We start from the raw sequence: 19,157 nt of genomic DNA, 5'->3' as shown, positions 1-19,157 counted from the left end.
CCTGTTCGAGGGCAGAGGATAGGAATGCATGCAACCTCAAGATTGATGGCCTGCATAGCTTTCCCAAAGTCCTCTAAAATGCAATCAACCTGTGAAGAGTGGAAGGCAAACTGGGTGTCCAGCACAACACTATGAATCTGCTGTTCTTGCAAACTCTTACCTACTGTTTCAATATCTATCCGCTTTCCACTCAAGACGACATCATGAGGCCCGTTAACGCATGCGATGTCAACAGCAGCAGCAGCTGGCAACAGGTGCTCGACATCGTCCTTGCTCGCTTTGACAGCCAGCATACAGTGTGTACCTAACTTGCATTTATTTTGCAGTAAGCGGGCCCGCGTGCCAACCGCGAACAAAGTATCGGAATCTGAGAGGATGCCTGCCACGTTGAGAGCAGTATAATACCCCAGGCTGTGGCCCATCGCGCTGGAAGGAACTATGCCCCAGGAGTTCCAAAGTCTGCATAATGCCATTTGCAGACTGACGTGTGCTAGTTGGGTTTGCTCAGCACTGAAGTTGGAGACATCCCCTGTGTTGCTGTGGATCAAAGGAAGGAAAGGCTTGAATCCCATAACTTTCACGAGGGTGTCGAAGCGCTGGACATCGGTTCTGAAAGCCTTGTTTGTGTGGTACAGCTCTCGGCCCATGCCCAAGTAATGCCCACCCTGCCCAGTGAAGACGAAGCATACTGAAGGCGGACGGCTACTCGATTGGGAGTCCGTGGCCTGCGACGAGATAGCAACAAGCTTGGAAATAAGCTCTTCCACAGATGATACACTGAAAGAAAGCCTATGCGAGTGGTGCATGCGTCTCGCAGTGGTCGTGTAAGACAGGGATGGCAAGTCCTTGTGGCCTTTCTGAAGGAAGCAGAGAAGCGCTCGGGCGTTGGCATGCAGTGCTGACCGGGTCTTAGCAGAGATGACAACCGGAAAGACCGGCCGTATGCCTCCCGTGATGACTGGCTTCTCTTGCGCAGGCGCATCCTGAAGTAGCAAAGCAGTGTTACCTCCCGCAGCGCTAAAATTGTTAACCAATGCGAAGCGAGGTGCTGCACCACGCCGCTTCCAGGGCACCGGTGCTGATGCAATACGGACCCCTCGATCCGCCAGGTCTTTCGGGAATCGGCGATTGAGACGCGTCTTAATGCCAACATGTGGCGGTATTGTATCATGTTCGAGCATTAGCAGCAGCTTGATGAAGCTGGTGACACCTGCGACCGCCTCACCGTGGCCAACGTTAGCTTTAGCTGACCCTAGATGCACAGCTTCTTCCCGCGCTCGACGACGAGGTCCGCGACTAGGCGCAATGACGTCCAAAACGCTTGACATCTCAGTTGCGTCTCCAACCTGTGTTCCTGTCCCATGCATCTCGACATAGCTGATCTTCGCCGGACTCAAGCCGTTCAGCAGCCTGGCAAAGAGATCGCTCTGCGCTTTTGAATGTGGTCGCGTGATGGAATCTGCCTCAGCGGAGTGATTGGTGCGGATGTCGACAAGAACGCCTTTGATCGAGTCGCCATCCATAATAGCGTCATCCAAACGCTTCAAGACGACGACTCCAACTCCTTCTCCGCGACAGTAGCCATCTGCCTCGTCGTCAAATGACTTGCAACCCCCCGTCCTCGAGAGAAAATGCCCTCTGTCAAGCCCTGCGGTAAAATCTGGGTTGGTAATGATATTCACTCCGCCAGCAATCATAGTGTCTGCCTCCTCCATCCGGAGCACTCGGCACGCGACATCAATCGCAGCTAGACTCGAAGAGCAGGCTGTGTCGACCGCGTAGCTAGGACCGCTGAATTTGAAGGTATAGTTAATTCGCCCGGGGATAAACGCTCGGTTGCCGCCGGGTATCATGTACGTGTCGATATTCTGAGCACTGTTCGTCTCCATCCAGTCATTGCTCGTCACTCCGAATGCCACTCCCACACGCGTTGGTTGCGCCGACCGTTGGCCCGAAACAATCCCGCCGTCTTCAAGCGCTTCGTAGGTCGCCATAAGTGCAAGGCGCTGGGCGGGATCGACTTGTTCCGCTTCACGAGGAGACATGCCAAAGAACCTAGCATCGAACAGTCCAGCATTCTCAAGCCAGCAACCATACGGTGTCGCACTCGTATTCTTTTTTGGTCTCTCTGAAGTATCGACGTGGGAACTTGAACTCCAACGCGAGGCTGGAACCGGCTTGTGGACGTCTTTTCCTTGCACTAGCAGATCCCAGAAAGCTTCGTTGTTATCAGCTTGTGGAAAGCGACCCGATGACCCGACGATGGCGATCTTGCATCTAGTGCCCCTGTTTCCAGTGTCGCACACGAGTTCCAAGTTTGGCTTCTCAATCTTGATGGGTATGCTTGTCTTCGACCTGAGTATGTCTTGTATCATGGGAGCTGCTCCGCTCACGATGGGTATGATACGCAATTCTGTTGACCCATTCTGAAGTTGAATGCTGAGCTCACTAGTCATTTCTGTGATGTCCATGCACTGCATCAAGATTGACTCAATTGCGGCTGAAAGCATCTGCACAAGGTTGACGCCACCAACTTCATTCGCAGTCGTTTGTTTCAGGATGATGGGGATGGACTTGGCAAAGGTCTCCACATTGAGCCGCATTCCGCGTAGGAGCTTTGTTATACTACAAGAGTTGTAGACGTGTTCAGCGTGGTATGGGGCATATATCGGCAAGGATGTTGTAGTCATTGTCGCGAATTCTTCACTGTTGGCCATTTGCGCCAGGACATGCGGAGGACCACAAATAGTCACGGCCTTGGGCGATTTGACAGCCACATACGGGATTGAGGCTTTCACAATATCCTTGCAAGTGTTAAAATCGCGATCCCAAGCTCTGAAAGATCACTTCTCACTCACCTTTGATGCTACAGTCCGTATATATTCGTCGATGAGGTCGGATAGGGAGGCAGGCATAGTCATAGCCCAGGAACGATCTCCGACAGCAGGTTTGCAAAGAAACAAGTCACCAGTCTCCGAAGCCAATAAACCCAATCTGAAAGACAAGCCTGTGACTTCGACAGCAACAGGCAGCAGTTCTGTTGCTGAGCGACAGCAACTCACAGCTGCAGCCGTGAGAGAGCCACTACACAGTCCCATCAAGTACGTTTCTCTCGCAGAGGGATAGTGCCCTCTACAAAGATGGGTTTCGATGAAGAACACACCAAATTGCGCAATGCTCGTGAGAGCGTGTTCCGTCGCTACCCTTGGGGCACCTTCAAACTCTGCATCCAAAAGCTCCAGGAGCGATCCAAAATTCGACTTCGGCGCTTCATTCTCGCCGAGGCTCAAGATGTTTGCTCGTAAAAGCCCATAGGATTGTCGGAGGAAGGATTCCAGGACGGGGCCCTGTTCAGTGCAAAGGATGTTGCGGATGCACGAACGGGCATCGTCCGTTTGATCTCCAAACAGGTAAACCGTCGTTATACTAGACATTGCATCGATATCTTTAGTGAAGAGCGATTTTCATATGATCTAGAGTCTACAGAGACCAATATACAACATATACTACCACGTTTATCATGTGGCTATTTGTCATAGCCCACACATTGTAGACTGATGCCCAGCTTGCATAGTCCAACATGCGCAGACAGCGCATTCTCCGCAGATTAACATTCTACCTCAAGCTTGATTATGTTGTTGTGTGGCGGGGCAAATCGTAGGTAGTTTATGCATGCACCTTCAACCCTGCCGAATACTAGTTGTGGGTGTGTCGCGATCAGCATGCACATAGATAAGGTACTCAAAATTCGGGCACCGAAAGCCTGAACCCTCGAGGTAGTAAGGTGACACCACCACTTGCCAATAAAACCCGACATATGCGGCCAAGAAAAGGGTGAGCCCTGCTTGACTGTGCCGCACCTGAAAGAGGGGTCAGACTGCCAATCGAGATCGTACGCTGCAAAATCGCAAAGCACTCCGCGCACTGGATGCTCAGACATAAAACCAATTTGAACGTGAATTGTGCTAGCGACATCTAGCTTACTCGCAGTCACCAACATGGCAGCACGAATCAATACGGTACTAGTAATCGGCGGTACCGCAGGCATCGGAGAACAGCTTGTGCGTCGCTTCCATGGGCTCGGCAAGAAGGTCATTGTTACAGGACGGAACCAAGAAAAGCTCAAAGAGCTGGCCGAGCAACTGATCGGCCTGGAGACACGGGCGGTAAACTACCAGCATCCAATCCTGATACAGTACGCACCAACTAACACGACACTCAAATAGTTCGACATCACCGACATCACATCGCTCACTAGCAACACGCAAGAGATCCTTGCTTCATTCCCCACCCTCGATACCGTCATTATCAACGCGGGCATCCAGAAGTCCTTCAGCCTTTTCGACCCCACCAGCATCAGTGCCACGTCCATCGCACTCGAAATCAGTACAAACCTCACGGCCCCTGCGCTGCTAGTGCAAGCGTTTGCTCCGCATCTGCTGTCTCTAGCTCTCCAAGGAACACAGACGACATTATTCATCACGAGTTCCAGTCTCGCATATGTCCCTCTGGGCTTCTATCCAACCTATTGCGCTTCCAAAGCCGGTATCCACGCATTAGCCTTAGCCTTACGCCAGCAGCTCGGATTCCAAGCCGCGGAAGCACAGCGGAATATGAGGGTTGTGGAGATTGTGCCGCCGTATACGGACACAGGGCTCGATCGCGAGCATCGCGAGGCTACGGTCGCTATGCAGGGTGGGCCCGAGAAGGCGTTCCCCGCAATGCCGTTGAATGAATTTGTAGATGGCTTTTTTCAGGCGTTGGAGCAGGGGGATGCAGATGGCGGGCCAAAGAAAGAGATTGGGGTCGGGTTTGGCCAGGTCGGTGTGGATGTTTGGAGGGGCAGTTTGGGTAAGGTGTACGAGGGCTGGGGCCTGTCGACGTAGTAGTCCACCGAGTTGCTCATACAAAAAATGCTATTGGTGAAATTGTTAGTTGAATTTCATGAGCGCTATTACTGTGCGGTTTGCGAATTTTCATTGCGTACTGAGAGAGATGGTTGTCGGAACGACCTGGTTACGTGCTGGCAACTCACACGGTCTGCACTGAAAAGGCAAAATTAACAATGGCTTCATTATATAATCGACAAAGAATGACACAGGCAGAAATGAGCATTTCCAGCAGTCACTAGCCCTGGCGTATCTTGACGCTATCCGCCTCACCTTCCCATTGCCATCAAACGCGGTCTTCACGAAGACATTGACAACGTGGCCGCGCAATTGTAAGCACACTCCTCTAGAGAATTGTTACGACCGTACGCCTAGCATTCTCCTTCATCCTACCTATTACACGAAAAAGTGACACCGAGGTCACATTACCCACGCCCTTCACTTCGTAACGACGCTCGTAAGCCTAGTATCCTCCAACAAAAAGTCCTCCCTACTGTCTTGCCGCTGCCATCCCTGGCGCAACGCCGACATGCGTTTACTTCCAGATCCCGATGGATTTGAAGGCAACGTGCTGAGTTTTGAACCACCCTGGCTGTCTCTTGAAGCGAAGCTGCTGATGTAAGAGGTAAAGCGCTTGAGACGAGAAAACGCCAGTGACATGATAGGTTTCGTCATGGGTACATTGGCTGCAATGATGAGAGCCGAGGATTCCACGACATTCCAGACTTCGAGCGGAACGGTTGCGACTAGGTCGCGTCAGGCTGTACTGCAGAGAGGTGAAAAGTCTTGAATGCTTACATGTTGGGTCACCGGCTTCAAGTAGGGATGCGATCGTTGTGATTTTGACGATGGAAACAATTCCAGCGCTAGACGGTTGCATCAGCGTGAGACTTGAGGGGTTCAGTTGCTTGCACATACGGTATCCCAAGACTGAAGGAAAGCACAATGAGTGTCTTTCTAGACTGTTCCATCTGAAGCTGCCACACTTTCACCATTGGATAGATCGCGTAGACAAAATCGAGGAATGCGGAATATGCTGCATTCTATTAGTGGAGGATCATCAATGGAACAGGATACTCAACCGACCTCCAGAAAAGTAACCCATGTAAAGATATATTTTTGGATTCAAACATGTTCCGGGAAGCGCAGGTTGCCAGTTCTTCCGCACAGGGTCACATTTGGCGAACGCGATGACGGTCATGATGCTATTCCAGACGATGAGGACAGCCAACATAGTCCAGAGTATCCGACCGAGCCGCTTGGTGCTAATGACGAACAAACGTGTGAGCAGCGCTACGACGGGTATCTTGGGAATCACAAACGTCCATAGACTCAGGACTGTGAGACCGTAGGACGACGGAGATAATCTCAGGGCATTTGCGGGATCTTCCTTGAGGAGGTCGGTCAAGTGTCGACCAAACCCCATAGAAACATTGACCGACAACCAAATCGTTCGCGCGAGAACAACGAGCATGGCGAAGACTATCATGCCGTCGTCAATTTCTAGACGCGATCCCTCTAGGAGTCTTCGCGAGGCGAATCGGAGCGTGACAGTACCTAGAGAGGTAATGAGCAAGGGTTACGCAAGGGTTGCGCAAAGGTTGTATAATGGCCGTGGCGGCCTACGTACATAGCGAGATGCAAGTGAATACCCAGTTAATGGTAATGGCAAACGCGCGCCGATCGTGGTCACCACCATATGCCATAGCGAAGACTGCGCAGAACGAAGACGGTGTTTTTTGGCGAACCTGCTGGGTCGCCATACTTTGTAAGCGTAAGCCCGCCTTCGTCGGGTTACACAGCCCACTATCTCATTAGCACCAACAGGCTCTCCGGTGCTTATGCGCTGGGGATACCGCCCACGGGGATTATGTGCGTAACCCTGCCTCTCATTTTCGCGCTGACTGCTGGCCGGGCAAACCAGTCAATGCACACTTCACTGTTGTGCCGCACTAGGCCTGCCATAGCTAGTCCATTGCCTATTGAGGCTTAGCCTCGTCATGATCTATATAGCGGCACAGTTGCTCTCAATACAACAAACAATTTCGCCCAACATTGGTTTACGACAGTATTCAAATTGACTATTTTCCTTGCGGCATTCAGTCATGGCCATCTTCGAAAAAGTCGGCAAGCTCCAGGCGCTGCTAGGCCCGGACGTGTCTATCTTGACGGACCAGCATGACCAGGCATTCATCGAGTACGCGAAGCGATGGACTGACGTTGGCCGCAAAACACCGGCGGCTATTGTTCTGCCAACTTCTGAGGAGGAGATTCAAAGGACGGTATGTTTCTCCACACCTGCACCCACAGTCAGCAGGAGATAACTAAGCGCATGCACAGGTGCAATGGGCCGTGGAGTCAGCAGTGCCCTTCGTTACCAAGAGCGGCGGACATAGCGAGTGGAGCACCATCGATCAAAGCGGCATTATCATCGACCTCAGCAAGTACAGCGGCATCGACATCGATGCGGTCGGCTGCAAGGCTACACTGCGAGGTAGCATCGTATCCAAGCAGGTGGCTGTTGCCTTGGCTGAGCAAGGGCTGTTTACCGCTCTGGGCAACGGCAACCCTGTTGGCGCGATACCGTATTTCCTGAATGGCGGGGCATCAGTCGTCACGTCTTGTGTAGGGTATGGCTCAGACCAGATCCTTTCCGCTCGCATGGTCGACGCAAAGGGCGAGGTGCTCGAGGTTAGCGAAGAAAAAGCAGCAGACTTACTGTGGGCGCTACGAGGAGCTGGCCAGTACTTCGGATTGATCACGGAGCTTACGATCCGGGTGTACCCATTTGCCAGATTGGGAAACGAGCAGGGGATGATATGGAGCGGCATGTTTGTCTTCCCCCTCGCGAGAGCGGCAGAAGTGGCGTCGGCAATGGAGAAGCTAGCCGACGACAGCACGTATGCTACTGCCGGACTGCTGATGGTTATGGCGCCACCGCCGCAACGCCAGCCGGCACTGGTGGTGGGTGCCCGTCTGACAGGTGACCCGGCGGATGCGGCAAAGGCGTATCAGCCACTATACGATCTGCAGCCACTTGTCGCCAAAGGTGGGCCTGTGCCGATCCAAAATGTCAGCGATGGGCGCGATGCCTTCAACGCAAAAGGCGACTTCAAGCGCTTCGCGACCGTCGGGCTCCGTCGCTTCGACGCCGCGGCTTTTCTGCAGGTGGTGGAGCTGTGGCAGGAGATGGTGCGCGAGTGTCCGGATGCCATCAGTACCTCTTTCAATTTCCAGTGGGACGCGCGACCGGCACCTGCGCCCGCGCTACCCACAGCTAGCAGTCTGCACGATGTGCGCCTGTGGATGAACAATTTCATCTGGCACACGGATGTCGCCAACCGCGCAAAGGTCGACGCCTTTAGCGACAGAGCCATTGCAGCCATGCGCGGCCCGGACCACGCCGAGTACATTGACTTCCAGAACGCGACCCGCAGCGGCCCGCTGGCGCTATCGTTCCGTGACGTGGGCAAGCTATCGAAGCTTAGGGCGCTTAAACAGAAGTGGGACCCCAGTGGTCTCTTCACAACCCGGCTGCTGGAATAGGTAATGAACGTTGGATGCATTGCTTGCTGTATCTAAAGCGGGGCGGAAACCGGCGGGGGTCGGTCATCGCCTGGGGCTTATGCGCATGTGGAGCTCACCGGAATCACTTTATCACATGACTGCTATTGGTGCTTTCCGCATGTATCGCCAAGAGTGAAACTCGGCCCCCACTGCCCGATTAGCTGAACCGTTTTCGTTCTTCTCGTCCGCTGTCAGCCAGGCGTACTTATATCCATGTGAGCTGCACGACTCCCTACTTATCCTAATTAGCCGCGCGACTACCTACTTATCCATGCGAGCTGCACGACCACCTGTTCATCTATGTGCGCAACACAAACACTCCGCCCCACGAGCCCAAGTTAAGACTGGGCATTCGATAACAAGCCCAAGGAGTTGATATCAAGGCGCTGAGGACAGGCAGTCTCGGAGAAGCAGACTTGTCGAATATTACGCCCCCAGAGACTGGGAATCTCCTCCGACATGGGAACGACACTGACGTTGGGAAGATTCTTGCTCGGTTCAGTCGCCATAATCACTAGCATTGGCGGCTTCATTGCTGATTGGGACCACACCCACGTCTACAATCCAAAATGGCCGCCCCATGCCAAGTTCCACAACGGTCAAACGATGAGCACTGGTCTGCTGCTTGGTCTCAGCGCTCTCTATCATCTCATCCGGCCCATCGCCAATAAAAAAGATTCGCTCCACTTCGTCATCCTGCTGCTGAGTCTGAACTGGGTAGCGCAGCTTAGTGCCGCGGTGTACCCTGGCGCCCTGCCCGTCGACCCCGAGTTTGGCAAGGGATTTCCTCAACTGTACATTTGCGCTGTTCTCTTCTCTATGATCGGTATTGGATACTATCTAGAACGGTCGCGCATCATCAAAGCCTCCCACCAGATTCACTCCAAGGCGACCTAACTCTATGATGCAGCTAGACCGATACCTAGCATACATCTACTCGCTGCGTCTGTTCTTTGCAGCATGATCTCGGCAGAACTCCGCATGCCTTGCTCGAGTCTGGCTATAGTATCCACGGAAATCTTATCATTCACAATCATATCCACGACTGCACAAGCATCGTGCAAGGCCGCGACAGCGCCCACTCCGCCCGCAGGCGACATGGTATGTGCGGCATCTCCCAAAATGGTCACCACGGCAGAGGATCTCCAGACCGGAATATTGATAGGAGATGAGTAGACCCGCATTGCCACAGTCAGCTGACTGTCTTGCAGCTCGACCAGGCAGCGGATAGATTGGTGCCAATCAGCCGTAAGACCAAGAGCAAGCTTAGCCCCATCCCGTAGCACATAATCCAACTCTTTCGCCTGCACTCGCAGCATACCTGGTCGAAACATGATGCCCCAATGCACATAGTCCTCTGGAAGCTGGGTGTACATGTGTCGGTTAGAGAATCGACACGGTTCCAGCACCATGACGACGGGCCCATCACCGAAGATGATGTTCTGGGTAAAGGGCGCCTCATCCTTCACGACTGTCAGCCACCGGCGATGTGACTCTGGACATTGCTCCTGTAATTCAGCGCTCAGCTGTGTTTTCCCGTACACGCAGCATGTGTCGGTATCCTGTATATACTGAGGGCCTGGAACTAGCTGCTGACGAACACGAGACTTGGAGCCGTCAACTCCAAGAAGCATTGATCCTGACTTCGAGCTTCCATTGGCGAAGAATGCGCACACTTTTGGGCCTTCGGTGTCGTCCGCTGTAGCTTCCTCGTAGCGCTCGAATTCGTGGCCAAAGTGTACAAATTCTGAGATCCCAGTCATCAAAGCTTGGCGCAGCAGACCCCGGTCTATCGTAAGAGGGGTCGCAGCACCGGGAGGAACTCGGCCTCTGCGAGAGGCTGTGATGGAGCCGCTGGAAGCGTTGATGTTCGTTTCGCCCAAGACAGTCCGAGCACTTGTCTCTTCAACGATTTTGAAAATCTCGGCTGGAAGAAGTTTGACAAGCTTGTCCTTTAGCTCGCCGCTGATTTTGATCCGATAGCCCTGTCGACGAGAGTCCAGCAGACCATCGCGTTCGTACACGGAGAAAGTGATGTTCCTTTTTTTGAGGCCTTGTGCAACCGCCAGTCCTGCTACGCCAGCCCCAATGACGATGACGTGTGGTGATTGCATGTTGAAATGCGGGTCTTTTCTAGTAGATAGGTAGGCTCCCTTGCAACAGGGATAGAGTGATATCGATTTGTTAAATAGGCAGGATCTTACGTGTGATATGGACAGCTAAGCCTCGTTTTGAGGATTTTACGGAGACCGAAAGGCGTCTAGGTATAGCGCATTAAATCGCAGCTTGAACACGCCGTCCACGAATAGTAAGTGGCTAAGTTGCTAGTTCTTGGTGATTGACTTCAGGTGTGGGTTCTATGTACCCAGCAGGTAACCTTATTAACTTGTCCGTCCATCTATGCAATTGAATCCCAGAAAGTTACCAGTCTTTTGTCACCCATATTGCATTTGGCAGCCTTCGGCATGACGCCCCTTTTCACATTGGTCGTGGGACTCATCCTGGCATCCATATCCACATCGACCCCAATTAAACCAACAAGCCGTGCAGATTCACGTCAAGTCCGTGATGCAACGTTTGACTACGTTGTTATTGGCGGCGGTACTGCGGGGATGGTCATAGCCACCACCCTAGCTCGAGCATCCTACTCGGTCGCGCTGGTCGAAGCAGGTGGGGTTTACGAAGACGATATTGGCGATCTCGGCACAACGCCCGCTTTTGCGATTTATGGGGCTGGCGCAAGCCCGGACGATGTGCTCCCCGCAGTGGACTGGGGGTTTGTCACTACCCCACAAGCGGTGCGTGATGTCTACATGCTTCTGCTGCTTTTCATGGTTACTTCGCTGATGAACGACAGGGTCTCAACAACAGGAGGTTGCATTATGCCCGCGGCAAAACGCTCGGTGGCAGGCATGTATTCTGCAGTTCTGTCCCCTGTTCGTCTAACTGCGCTGTAGTTCTGCAAGAAACTACTTCACCTATCAACGACCGACGGTCGAAGCGCTTGATAGATGGGCTTCAATTTTAGACGACGCATCGTACAGGTTCGACAACTTCCTTCCATTTTATAGGCAAAACGTAAATTACACGCCCCCAAATAATGCTATTCGGCCAAGCAATGCATCGGTCCCGCCAGCAACGAGCGCGTTCACGGCAGGATCCGGACCGCTACATGTTTCTTTCTCAGATAACTGGGTGAATCCTGTGTCGTCGTATTTTAAAGCTGCATGGGAGGAACTCGGCCTACCAGTAGCCAACGACTTTGTCAGTGGAATTCTTTCTGGCGTCCAATACTCGGCCAACACCATCAACCCAGATGGAAATACCAGGACAAGCTCAAATGCTTTTCTTAGTGGTATGGAGGATACCAGTAACTTGAGTATTTACGCCCGTACTCTCACGAAACGCGTCTTATTTGATGGGACTCTGGCTGTTGGGGCGGTTGTCGATCGCAATGGCTCAGAAGTGGCTTTGATGGCATCAAAAGAAGTCATTATCTGCGCTGGGACAGTGAGTCGGACGATGGCTTTGAACATTCCATAGAAGTGCTGACTGCCAGTAGTTTCAATCACCACAGCTGCTCATGGCCTCAGGGATTGGACCTCACGAGACGTTGAAGCGATTCAACATCACAGTCGTGTCTGAACTCGAAGGTGTTGGCCAGAATCTGGAAGACCATCTCCTTTTCGGAGCCAGCTATCATGTGACGCCAATAACACATTCTGCGCTATCAAATGCAACCTTTCTCGCCCGAGCAATGAGTGAATACGCCAAAAACGGCACAGGAATCCTCAGCAATCCCGGCGGCGAAGTTCTCGCATGGGAGAGACTGAATCCAACAGCGGAAGGCCTCAGCGACTATGCGCGCGATGCTATCAAGTCCCGAACTCCAGACTGGCCAACGTTTGAGTTCCTCATGCTAGATGCGTACAGCGGCAATAACCAAAATTACATCACGGGCGCGCCAGATACGCCATTCATGTATGCGTCGCCGGCGGGTGCTATATTGGTTCAGCAAAGCCGCGGTAACATTACGATCAGTAGCATTGACACAGCCGTGCCTCCTGTTATCAATCCAAATTGGTTGACGCATCCTGCAGACCAAGAATTAAGTCTTCTGGCCTTCAAGCGGTTACGCGAGATGATGAACACAGATGCGATGAAAGGCGTATGGGTGGAAGAAGTGCTGCCTGGACTGAACGTTAGTAGTGACGAAGGAATACTTGACGCGATTAGAGAGACAGCCATCCAGCTCTTCCACGCTGCTTGCACATGTAAGTTTCATCTACGCTACTTGGAGGGCCTGAGCTAAGTACACACAGGCAAGATGGGAAAATCACCGGAGTCTGGCGCAGTGGTCGATGCGCGAGGGCGTGTTTTTGGAACGCAAAGCCTGCGTATCGTCGACGCTTCGGTGTTGCCGTTTCTCCCACCGGGACATCCACAGGCTACTGTTTGTAAGTGATGCCATCAATGCATGCACTTTGACGAACACAATTGACAAGTAGCAGATGCCCTTGCGGCGAAGATTGCGAAGGACATTATAGACTTGCGTGGATAGATTGGTTTGATTCACACATAGCTGGCGCGATACCCAAATCAAAATGGCTTGATCGCAGCTGTCATGACAGCCATAGCACTACCCAATGGCTGTTTCCACGACTTGATGATCAATGGCGGAGACGTGCTTCCCAGAAGCTCTTCCCACTCCAATAGCTCCCTTTCTTTGCTGTTGAAGCACTGCGCCATAGTCAGATCACGCACACGTAGTCCAGCTTCTTGCAAATGTCCAACAGTGCCAGGCGGCGGTAGAATCGTGTCCATGATGACAACCATAGCATCAGGGTTCCGGTTCGCGAGCAAAGCATCAGCAAGATGCTGGCAAATGACTCTTGCGCGCTCAAACGGCCAATCGTGCAATATTTTCCTCAGCAGATAAACCGCAGGTGCTGCCGCACCCGTGACTACTGGTTGCGGATCAAAGAAGTCATGCGCCTCGAACTCAATCCTTGCAGTAACTTCGGACTCCGAACCCTTATTGACACCCACATTCCTGCGCATCCCCGCTCCTACAGCGACCACTTCAGGCAGGTCCTGCACCACAAGCTGCAAGTCTGGGAATGCTTCAGCCAGTGCAATAGACGCCTGGCCCGTGGACCCGCCAACATCAACGACCACTGCATGACGACCCAAAGACGCCCAGTCGAATCCTTCGACCAGGTGCTGCAGCCGTCCGCTCGTGCTGTGCCCCATGGCGCGCATGTAGCCTGCAAACTCTTCAGGCAGTCCTGGTGTCGCTTTGACGTAGTCGAACCACGGCAATTCCGTATCAAACGAGACGTTGAAGGCAGTCTGATGCTTCGCATATGTTTCGCCCCACCGCACCGTTGCCTCGGCCATGCCGCTGGCCATCGGGGCACTGTACGTTGTCATGAAGCGCGCCCAATCGCGAAGTGATTCGTCCGTCGCGAAGGGTGCCGACAATGCGCTGTGGGAAATGAGGCCCGGTGATGGTTCAACAAAGAGACCGCTGGTCATCGCCATGCGCGCGACGGATTGTAGGCGCGCAAGGGGAACGCCCGCAAGCATGGCAAGTTCTGAGTACGGCATTGGCGACCCGTCAGCGGAGACGAGGTTGAAAATGTTGAAGCGAATGAGCCATCGCAAGCAGGAAAGGTTTTGGTAGTTGATTTGATGGTGCTCGAGGAGTTCTGATGGTGTGAGAACGATGTTCTGTAACTCCTGCGTAGCTTCTGCGATAGCTCTACGAGACTGTGTTACAAGGTCCGAGTTGCTGTCTCTCTGCTCTATCTCTTTCGCGGCGGTTAAGATTCTCTGCGCACACTCGACTAAAGATCTATGCTGTTGGAACATTGTAGTCAGAAGTAAAAAGTATAACAGAATGAAGAAAAGAAGGAGGAGTAGACTCTAAAAGTAATAACTTATATTAATAGCGATGTCGCGTGTTTAAAGTTTAGTTGAAGTTTTAGTAGAGTGGCACACTGCGCCGTCCGGGTTACTACACCGTCATGCACGGTACAGGTGCTCCTCAGGTGTATCGATCCAACTCCAGCCCGTAGTCAGCATGTTTTTCATGCATGCTACGAGAAGCTGAAGGCCTACGATTCGCACTACCATCTAAATAACGACTTATATAATAAGAGCGACGCACGTCATTCAGGTATGATCAGCCAATCGGAACATCTCTTGCTCCGCTTCAGCATGTAAACCTTATAGGTAGCTACCGGCTGGGGCTAAATCGTTGCACTTGACAGTCAGTATAATAGCTGACAAATCGCAACAGCTCATACGTGCTTGGCTATGACAGAAGCCAAACACACTTACACAAGCACGCGCTCAGGCAGCGCACGCACCATCTACCTCGTTCCACAAGATTGCCATTTTCATGATTAATCAGCGCCCGTGCAGGAAATTGAAACATCGTTTCGGGTGTTGTTACGAGGTACGCCTGCTTCCCCTTCTACCCCCAAACCACCTCACAATTTTCGCTCGAGATTCAGCAACGAAGACCAAAACACACTGGAAAGCAGGGTGAGTATTTGACTTTTCGTTTGTGGAAGTGTGTTACTAATTTTTTCATAGCGCTTGGCAGCTCACATCAAAACAACGACTGCCACATTCCACTCTCGTTCATCGATCACTGCATAGCGCTTTGGACGAATTCGATATGTCCACGCACGACCTCGAACCCGCTTTGCCACCTTCTTCAGAGAAGTCTCCAGAAGATACCACACAGTTTCAAACGAACCTTCTGCAAGATGAAGAACCAGGGCCAGTGCGCACCTTGCATGGCTTCAAGTGGTTCCTGGCCTATAGCTCTTTGCTCTCTACCGTGCTCTTCTATGCGCTCGACGGAACCATTGTCAGTTGTGCGTTTCAGACACGCTTTACTGCTCTAACCTTACCCAGGTTGCAGCCATCCAGCCTCAGATAATCGAAACGTTTGGCGAGACCGAAAAGTTACCATGGATTGGTGTGGGCATGTTTCTTGGAGCTCTGTCGATACTACCCATGTAAGTCGACCCAGCGATATAGTCCGATATCAGCTAATACTAGCTAGCGGCAAAGCATTCGGCGTTTTCAATGTCAAGTGGTTGTTCCTTGGTGTCGTCACTCTCTTCGAGGTAGGTAGCGCTGTCTGCGGCGCCGCTCCCAGCATGGACGCCTTCATCATCGGACGAGTGCTGCAGGGCATTGGCGCATGCGGATGCTACGCAGGCGCCGTAACCTATGTCTCCATTACCACTAGCACGCGCGAGCGACCCATCTACATCTCGGGTGTACTTGCTACATGGTCCGTCGGCTCCGTCGTGGGACCCCTCATCGGCGGGGCATTTGCACAGAGCAGTGCGACATGGCGATGGGCATTTTACATCAACATTGTCTTCGCGGCTTTCACTGCGCCGTGGCTGATCTTGTATCTGCCTAATATTGATCCGGCAAAAGATTTGAGCTTTAAAGAGAAGATGGGTAGGCAGGATTGGCTTGGGATAGTCATCTTCATGGGTGGCGCAACCTGTTTGTCTTTGGGTCTTACCTTTGGTGGGACTGTGTATTCGTGGAGCAGCGCGTCAGAGATTCTTCTTTGGACTCTCTCAGGCGTTCTTCTCATCGTCTTCCTGTTCGTCACAATTTATCACCCCACAGTCACGCTACGAGATCGATTGTACCCTCTACATTTGATGAAGCGGCTGGAGCTCAACCTACTGGAGCTCGCACTGTTTATGGCCTCGGGGTGCATGGTGACGACACTCTATTACATCCCACTGCTGTTCCAATTTACACGCAACGATGGGCCTCTGAAAGCTGGTGCAAGGCTCATGCCCTTCCTTGCCGGCCTGATATTCTTTTCTATTTTGAACGGAGCCTTGATGCCCAAATTGGGTTATCACATGCCATGGTATGTCCTTGGGACTGCCATGGTTTTGGTGGGGACTACCCTCATGAGTAATAACTTCCATCTTGTAACTAGCATGATAACTAACTGCAAAAAGGTGTCATCGATGCGTCAACCTCCGAAGCATATGTTTATGGCGCCACGCTACTCATTGGAAGTGGCTGTGGAGCTTTCTTTTCCGCAGGCTTCTCAGTCATCCAAAACCTTCTTCCAATCTCTGAGCTTAGCGACGGTATAAGCTTTTTATCTATCGGTATATACACATGGAAAGCAGTGAAAAATCTGTGCTGACATCTGAGCAGGCCAACAGATGGGCTTCATTGTGATGCTCAGCATATCAGGAACAATATTTCAGAACATCGGGGCGCAAAAGATTAGCCAGATATTGCCTGATATGCCGTTAAGCGACGTCATCCAATTGACGACAGGAACTCATAGTGCAATTTACAAGGGCCTTGGTTCTACGGTACAGGTCCAAGTTGTGGAGCAAATCACGTTTGCACTCCGCGATGTGTTCTTCGTCATGGTTGCTGGCTCAGCACTGGCTTTTATCGGATCCTTGTTTCTGAATGTAAGTATTTCTTTAACATTCCTGTTTCTTACTAATTTGTCAACTAGCGTCGAAAGCTTTACTGAAGTTGGCAGCGTAACTTGAAAACACTATGTTATCTAGGGTCAGCGATGTGATTAACCATGTTCAGCATTGAGAGATCTCTCAGTACAGATCATCGAAATAGTGTGAAGACATTTGTAGTCAGATGTAACATGGATAGCTGGTAGTGAACAAACGTGCAAGCCTTCAAATATTTTCATGCTTAAAGAGGGTGTAGACGGATGTTTCACATTGTAGAGCATATATGAAGTTTGTATTCTACACTATTCCAACCTTCTTTCTCTAGACTACTATAAACAATGATCATTTCCTCTTTGGAAAAGCGTTTGTTCAATTTTATGGGCGAAGGCCGCTACTCATCTACGTATCGTGATTACCCCATATACAAATCCCTTAAATATCCCCCTACTCAGTTAACCGGGATCTTAAACCCCGACCCTCTCAGCCTCTGAAATACACCTTCCGGATCATATTTCTTCGATGCCTTTCTCAGCTTCCCAATGTTCTCCTCGCCATATGTCCTAACCGGATCCTGCAGCCCATGTGCATAGTTCAAATACTCCCAGTTCCAATTAATCCTCCGCCTATTCCCCTCCTTCTCAAGTTTCTTATGCCACGCTTGCACGATAGGCAGAGCAATCACTTCGTCCTGTGCGGTCTTGAGCTGCACCCAGATGAGGAACATGTGGCCGACGGTGTTATTCGCGACGCGTTTTTCCAGTCCGAGGACATTGTTACCGTTGGAATGCGATACCGCGGTTGGCGTGATAGCGTGGTGCGTGGTCAAGCTAGTGAACTGCGTACCGTTAGGCAGCGCAACGCGCAGCTGCTGAACGAGTAATTGATGCTGCTCTTGCGTATACAAGATAAAATCAGGGTCCACAGTATACGTTGAGGTAAACCAGATATGGTATTTGTCGTTCACATCTGCGAAGAATTCGCGCGTAAAGTTGCCCATGGTGTCGGAGCGCAGGTCGTTGCTGAGTTGCTTGTCCATGGAGATGATGGGCTCCAGTGTGCTCGCATTGGCGATGTTCGCGGTGTTGGAGACGATGGTGATGAGCTGCCACTTGTTACTCGTGGTGTCGTACTGGAACTGGAACATGGAGGAGCTGTTCATGTCCAAGGCGTGGCGCTTGGTAAAGGCAACCCAGCGGTCAACGAACTCCCTTTTCGCGCTCCAGTCATATTCGATGGCGCCGGCCCATATTACAGGAACTTTCGGATTCGCGTAGGAGATCGCGCGCATGTCGTAGCGGGTGATCAGGCCAAAGTTCCCGCTGCTACCACGCTGCGCAACCCACAGATCACGGTTCTGCTGCTCGTTGGCGTTGAGAATCGTTCCGTTTGCGAGTATCATTTCAAAGTTGATGACGTTGTCGCATCCCCAGCCATGGCTAGGCCAATGATACGAGATGCCGCCGCCTGCGATGAAGCCTGCTGCTCCGACTGGGGCGACGCGCCCTGCAGTGACGACGATGCCATCGTCCATGATCTCGTCGTAGATGTGGCCTGATCTCATCCCAGGGCCAATTGATACAATTCCCTTCTGCTTGTCATAATTTGTCGCGTTCATGCGGGCCGCAGAAAATTTCAGTGTTCATCCACTTTCTCGTACTGGGGATAACCATACCGAAATCGATTGTTATGCCACCTTCGACAGAATTCGACAAGCGGTGCATGCCGTGCCCGCCACTCCGAATGCCGAACGGACACTTGAGTTTGCTTACAGTCTTCATGATTTCGGATGCATCCTGGGCCGACTCAGGGAGCAGGACGCACCAAGGAGCTTGGCGTGCACTCCGTGAAAAGATGGACTCTAGGCGTTCATTGTAGATCTCTGATTCCGGTAAGAACACCTTCTGGCGAAAGCTTCCAAGACTGGCAAGCGTGGTGCACTGCGTAGATTTCAGCGTGATATTAGGTCGACGACAAAGCAGCAGTCCTTACACAAGGGCTTGCTGCATCCACAGTACTGGTGGCAAATGGAGCGGCTCCTACTACAAGGAAAAAATGAGATCTCATTGTTGGATCTGTTTCTCAGGGCACGTGTAATCCGCTAATAAGATGTGTGTTGACTTCAAGAAAGAATCTGAGGCTGCTAAGTGACGGCAGCAGCAGAGCTCATGTTTGTGGTCCTACCAATGTAGGGCTGGAGGATTCCAGGGTG

General features: G+C 51.8%; 11 protein-coding genes across 11 annotated transcripts; 6 read left to right on the top strand and 5 right to left on the bottom strand.

The window, feature by feature from the left end:
* Nucleotides 1-129: 129 nt before the first annotated feature.
* Nucleotides 130-2,603, bottom strand: SNOG_09932 (hypothetical protein; the record flags this gene model as incomplete). Its single annotated transcript, XM_001800166.1, has 2 exons — nt 130-137; nt 161-2,603. 2 exons carry the CDS (start codon nt 2,601-2,603, stop codon nt 130-132), a joined length of 2,451 nt encoding a protein of 816 aa, XP_001800218.1.
* Nucleotides 2,604-3,580: 977 nt separating this feature from the next.
* SNOG_09931 (hypothetical protein) lies at nt 3,581-3,780 on the top strand (the record flags this gene model as incomplete). Its single annotated transcript, XM_001800165.1, has 2 exons — nt 3,581-3,657; nt 3,738-3,780. 2 exons carry the CDS (start codon nt 3,581-3,583, stop codon nt 3,778-3,780), a joined length of 120 nt encoding a protein of 39 aa, XP_001800217.1.
* Nucleotides 3,781-3,998: 218 nt separating this feature from the next.
* On the top strand, nt 3,999-4,944 carry SNOG_09930 (hypothetical protein; the record flags this gene model as incomplete). The annotated part of the gene is made up of 2 exons (XM_001800164.1): nt 3,999-4,166; nt 4,227-4,944. The coding sequence occupies 2 exons, from the start codon at nt 3,999-4,001 to the stop codon at nt 4,884-4,886; spliced, it is 828 nt and encodes a 275-aa protein (XP_001800216.1). The 3' UTR covers nt 4,887-4,944.
* A 275-nt stretch (nt 4,945-5,219) lies between these two features.
* On the bottom strand, nt 5,220-6,652 carry SNOG_09929 (hypothetical protein; the record flags this gene model as incomplete). Its single annotated transcript, XM_001800163.1, has 4 exons — nt 5,220-5,755; nt 5,808-5,925; nt 5,976-6,446; nt 6,520-6,652. 4 exons carry the CDS (start codon nt 6,650-6,652, stop codon nt 5,425-5,427), a joined length of 1,053 nt encoding a protein of 350 aa, XP_001800215.1. The 3' UTR covers nt 5,220-5,424.
* Nucleotides 6,653-6,994: 342 nt separating this feature from the next.
* On the top strand, nt 6,995-8,435 carry SNOG_09928 (hypothetical protein; the record flags this gene model as incomplete). The annotated part of the gene is made up of 2 exons (XM_001800162.1): nt 6,995-7,171; nt 7,230-8,435. 2 exons carry the CDS (start codon nt 6,995-6,997, stop codon nt 8,433-8,435), a joined length of 1,383 nt encoding a protein of 460 aa, XP_001800214.1.
* A 480-nt stretch (nt 8,436-8,915) lies between these two features.
* Nucleotides 8,916-9,353, top strand: SNOG_09927 (hypothetical protein; the record flags this gene model as incomplete). Its single annotated transcript, XM_001800161.1, has 1 exon — nt 8,916-9,353. The coding sequence occupies one exon, from the start codon at nt 8,916-8,918 to the stop codon at nt 9,351-9,353; it is 438 nt and encodes a 145-aa protein (XP_001800213.1).
* A 2-nt stretch (nt 9,354-9,355) lies between these two features.
* On the bottom strand, nt 9,356-10,570 carry SNOG_09926 (hypothetical protein; the record flags this gene model as incomplete). The annotated part of the gene is made up of 1 exon (XM_001800160.1): nt 9,356-10,570. The coding sequence occupies one exon, from the start codon at nt 10,568-10,570 to the stop codon at nt 9,356-9,358; it is 1,215 nt and encodes a 404-aa protein (XP_001800212.1).
* Nucleotides 10,571-10,921: 351 nt separating this feature from the next.
* SNOG_09925 (hypothetical protein) lies at nt 10,922-13,017 on the top strand (the record flags this gene model as incomplete). The annotated part of the gene is made up of 5 exons (XM_001800159.1): nt 10,922-11,370; nt 11,414-11,966; nt 12,019-12,730; nt 12,779-12,913; nt 12,968-13,017. The coding sequence occupies 5 exons, from the start codon at nt 10,922-10,924 to the stop codon at nt 13,015-13,017; spliced, it is 1,899 nt and encodes a 632-aa protein (XP_001800211.1).
* Nucleotides 13,018-13,055: 38 nt separating this feature from the next.
* On the bottom strand, nt 13,056-14,330 carry SNOG_09924 (hypothetical protein; the record flags this gene model as incomplete). The annotated part of the gene is made up of 1 exon (XM_001800158.1): nt 13,056-14,330. One exon carries the CDS (start codon nt 14,328-14,330, stop codon nt 13,056-13,058), a length of 1,275 nt encoding a protein of 424 aa, XP_001800210.1.
* An 814-nt stretch (nt 14,331-15,144) lies between these two features.
* On the top strand, nt 15,145-16,612 carry SNOG_09923 (hypothetical protein; the record flags this gene model as incomplete). Its single annotated transcript, XM_001800157.1, has 3 exons — nt 15,145-15,339; nt 15,387-15,450; nt 15,534-16,612. 3 exons carry the CDS (start codon nt 15,145-15,147, stop codon nt 16,610-16,612), a joined length of 1,338 nt encoding a protein of 445 aa, XP_001800209.1.
* Nucleotides 16,613-17,396: 784 nt separating this feature from the next.
* SNOG_09922 (hypothetical protein) lies at nt 17,397-18,563 on the bottom strand (the record flags this gene model as incomplete). Its single annotated transcript, XM_001800156.1, has 1 exon — nt 17,397-18,563. One exon carries the CDS (start codon nt 18,561-18,563, stop codon nt 17,397-17,399), a length of 1,167 nt encoding a protein of 388 aa, XP_001800208.1.
* Nucleotides 18,564-19,157: the final 594 nt, after the last annotated feature.

This window comes from Parastagonospora nodorum (genome assembly GCF_000146915.1).
Source record: "Parastagonospora nodorum SN15 chromosome Unknown scaffold_16, whole genome shotgun sequence".
Taxonomy (NCBI): domain Eukaryota; kingdom Fungi; phylum Ascomycota; class Dothideomycetes; order Pleosporales; family Phaeosphaeriaceae; genus Parastagonospora; species Parastagonospora nodorum.
This window is presented reverse-complemented; position numbering and strand designations above follow the sequence as displayed.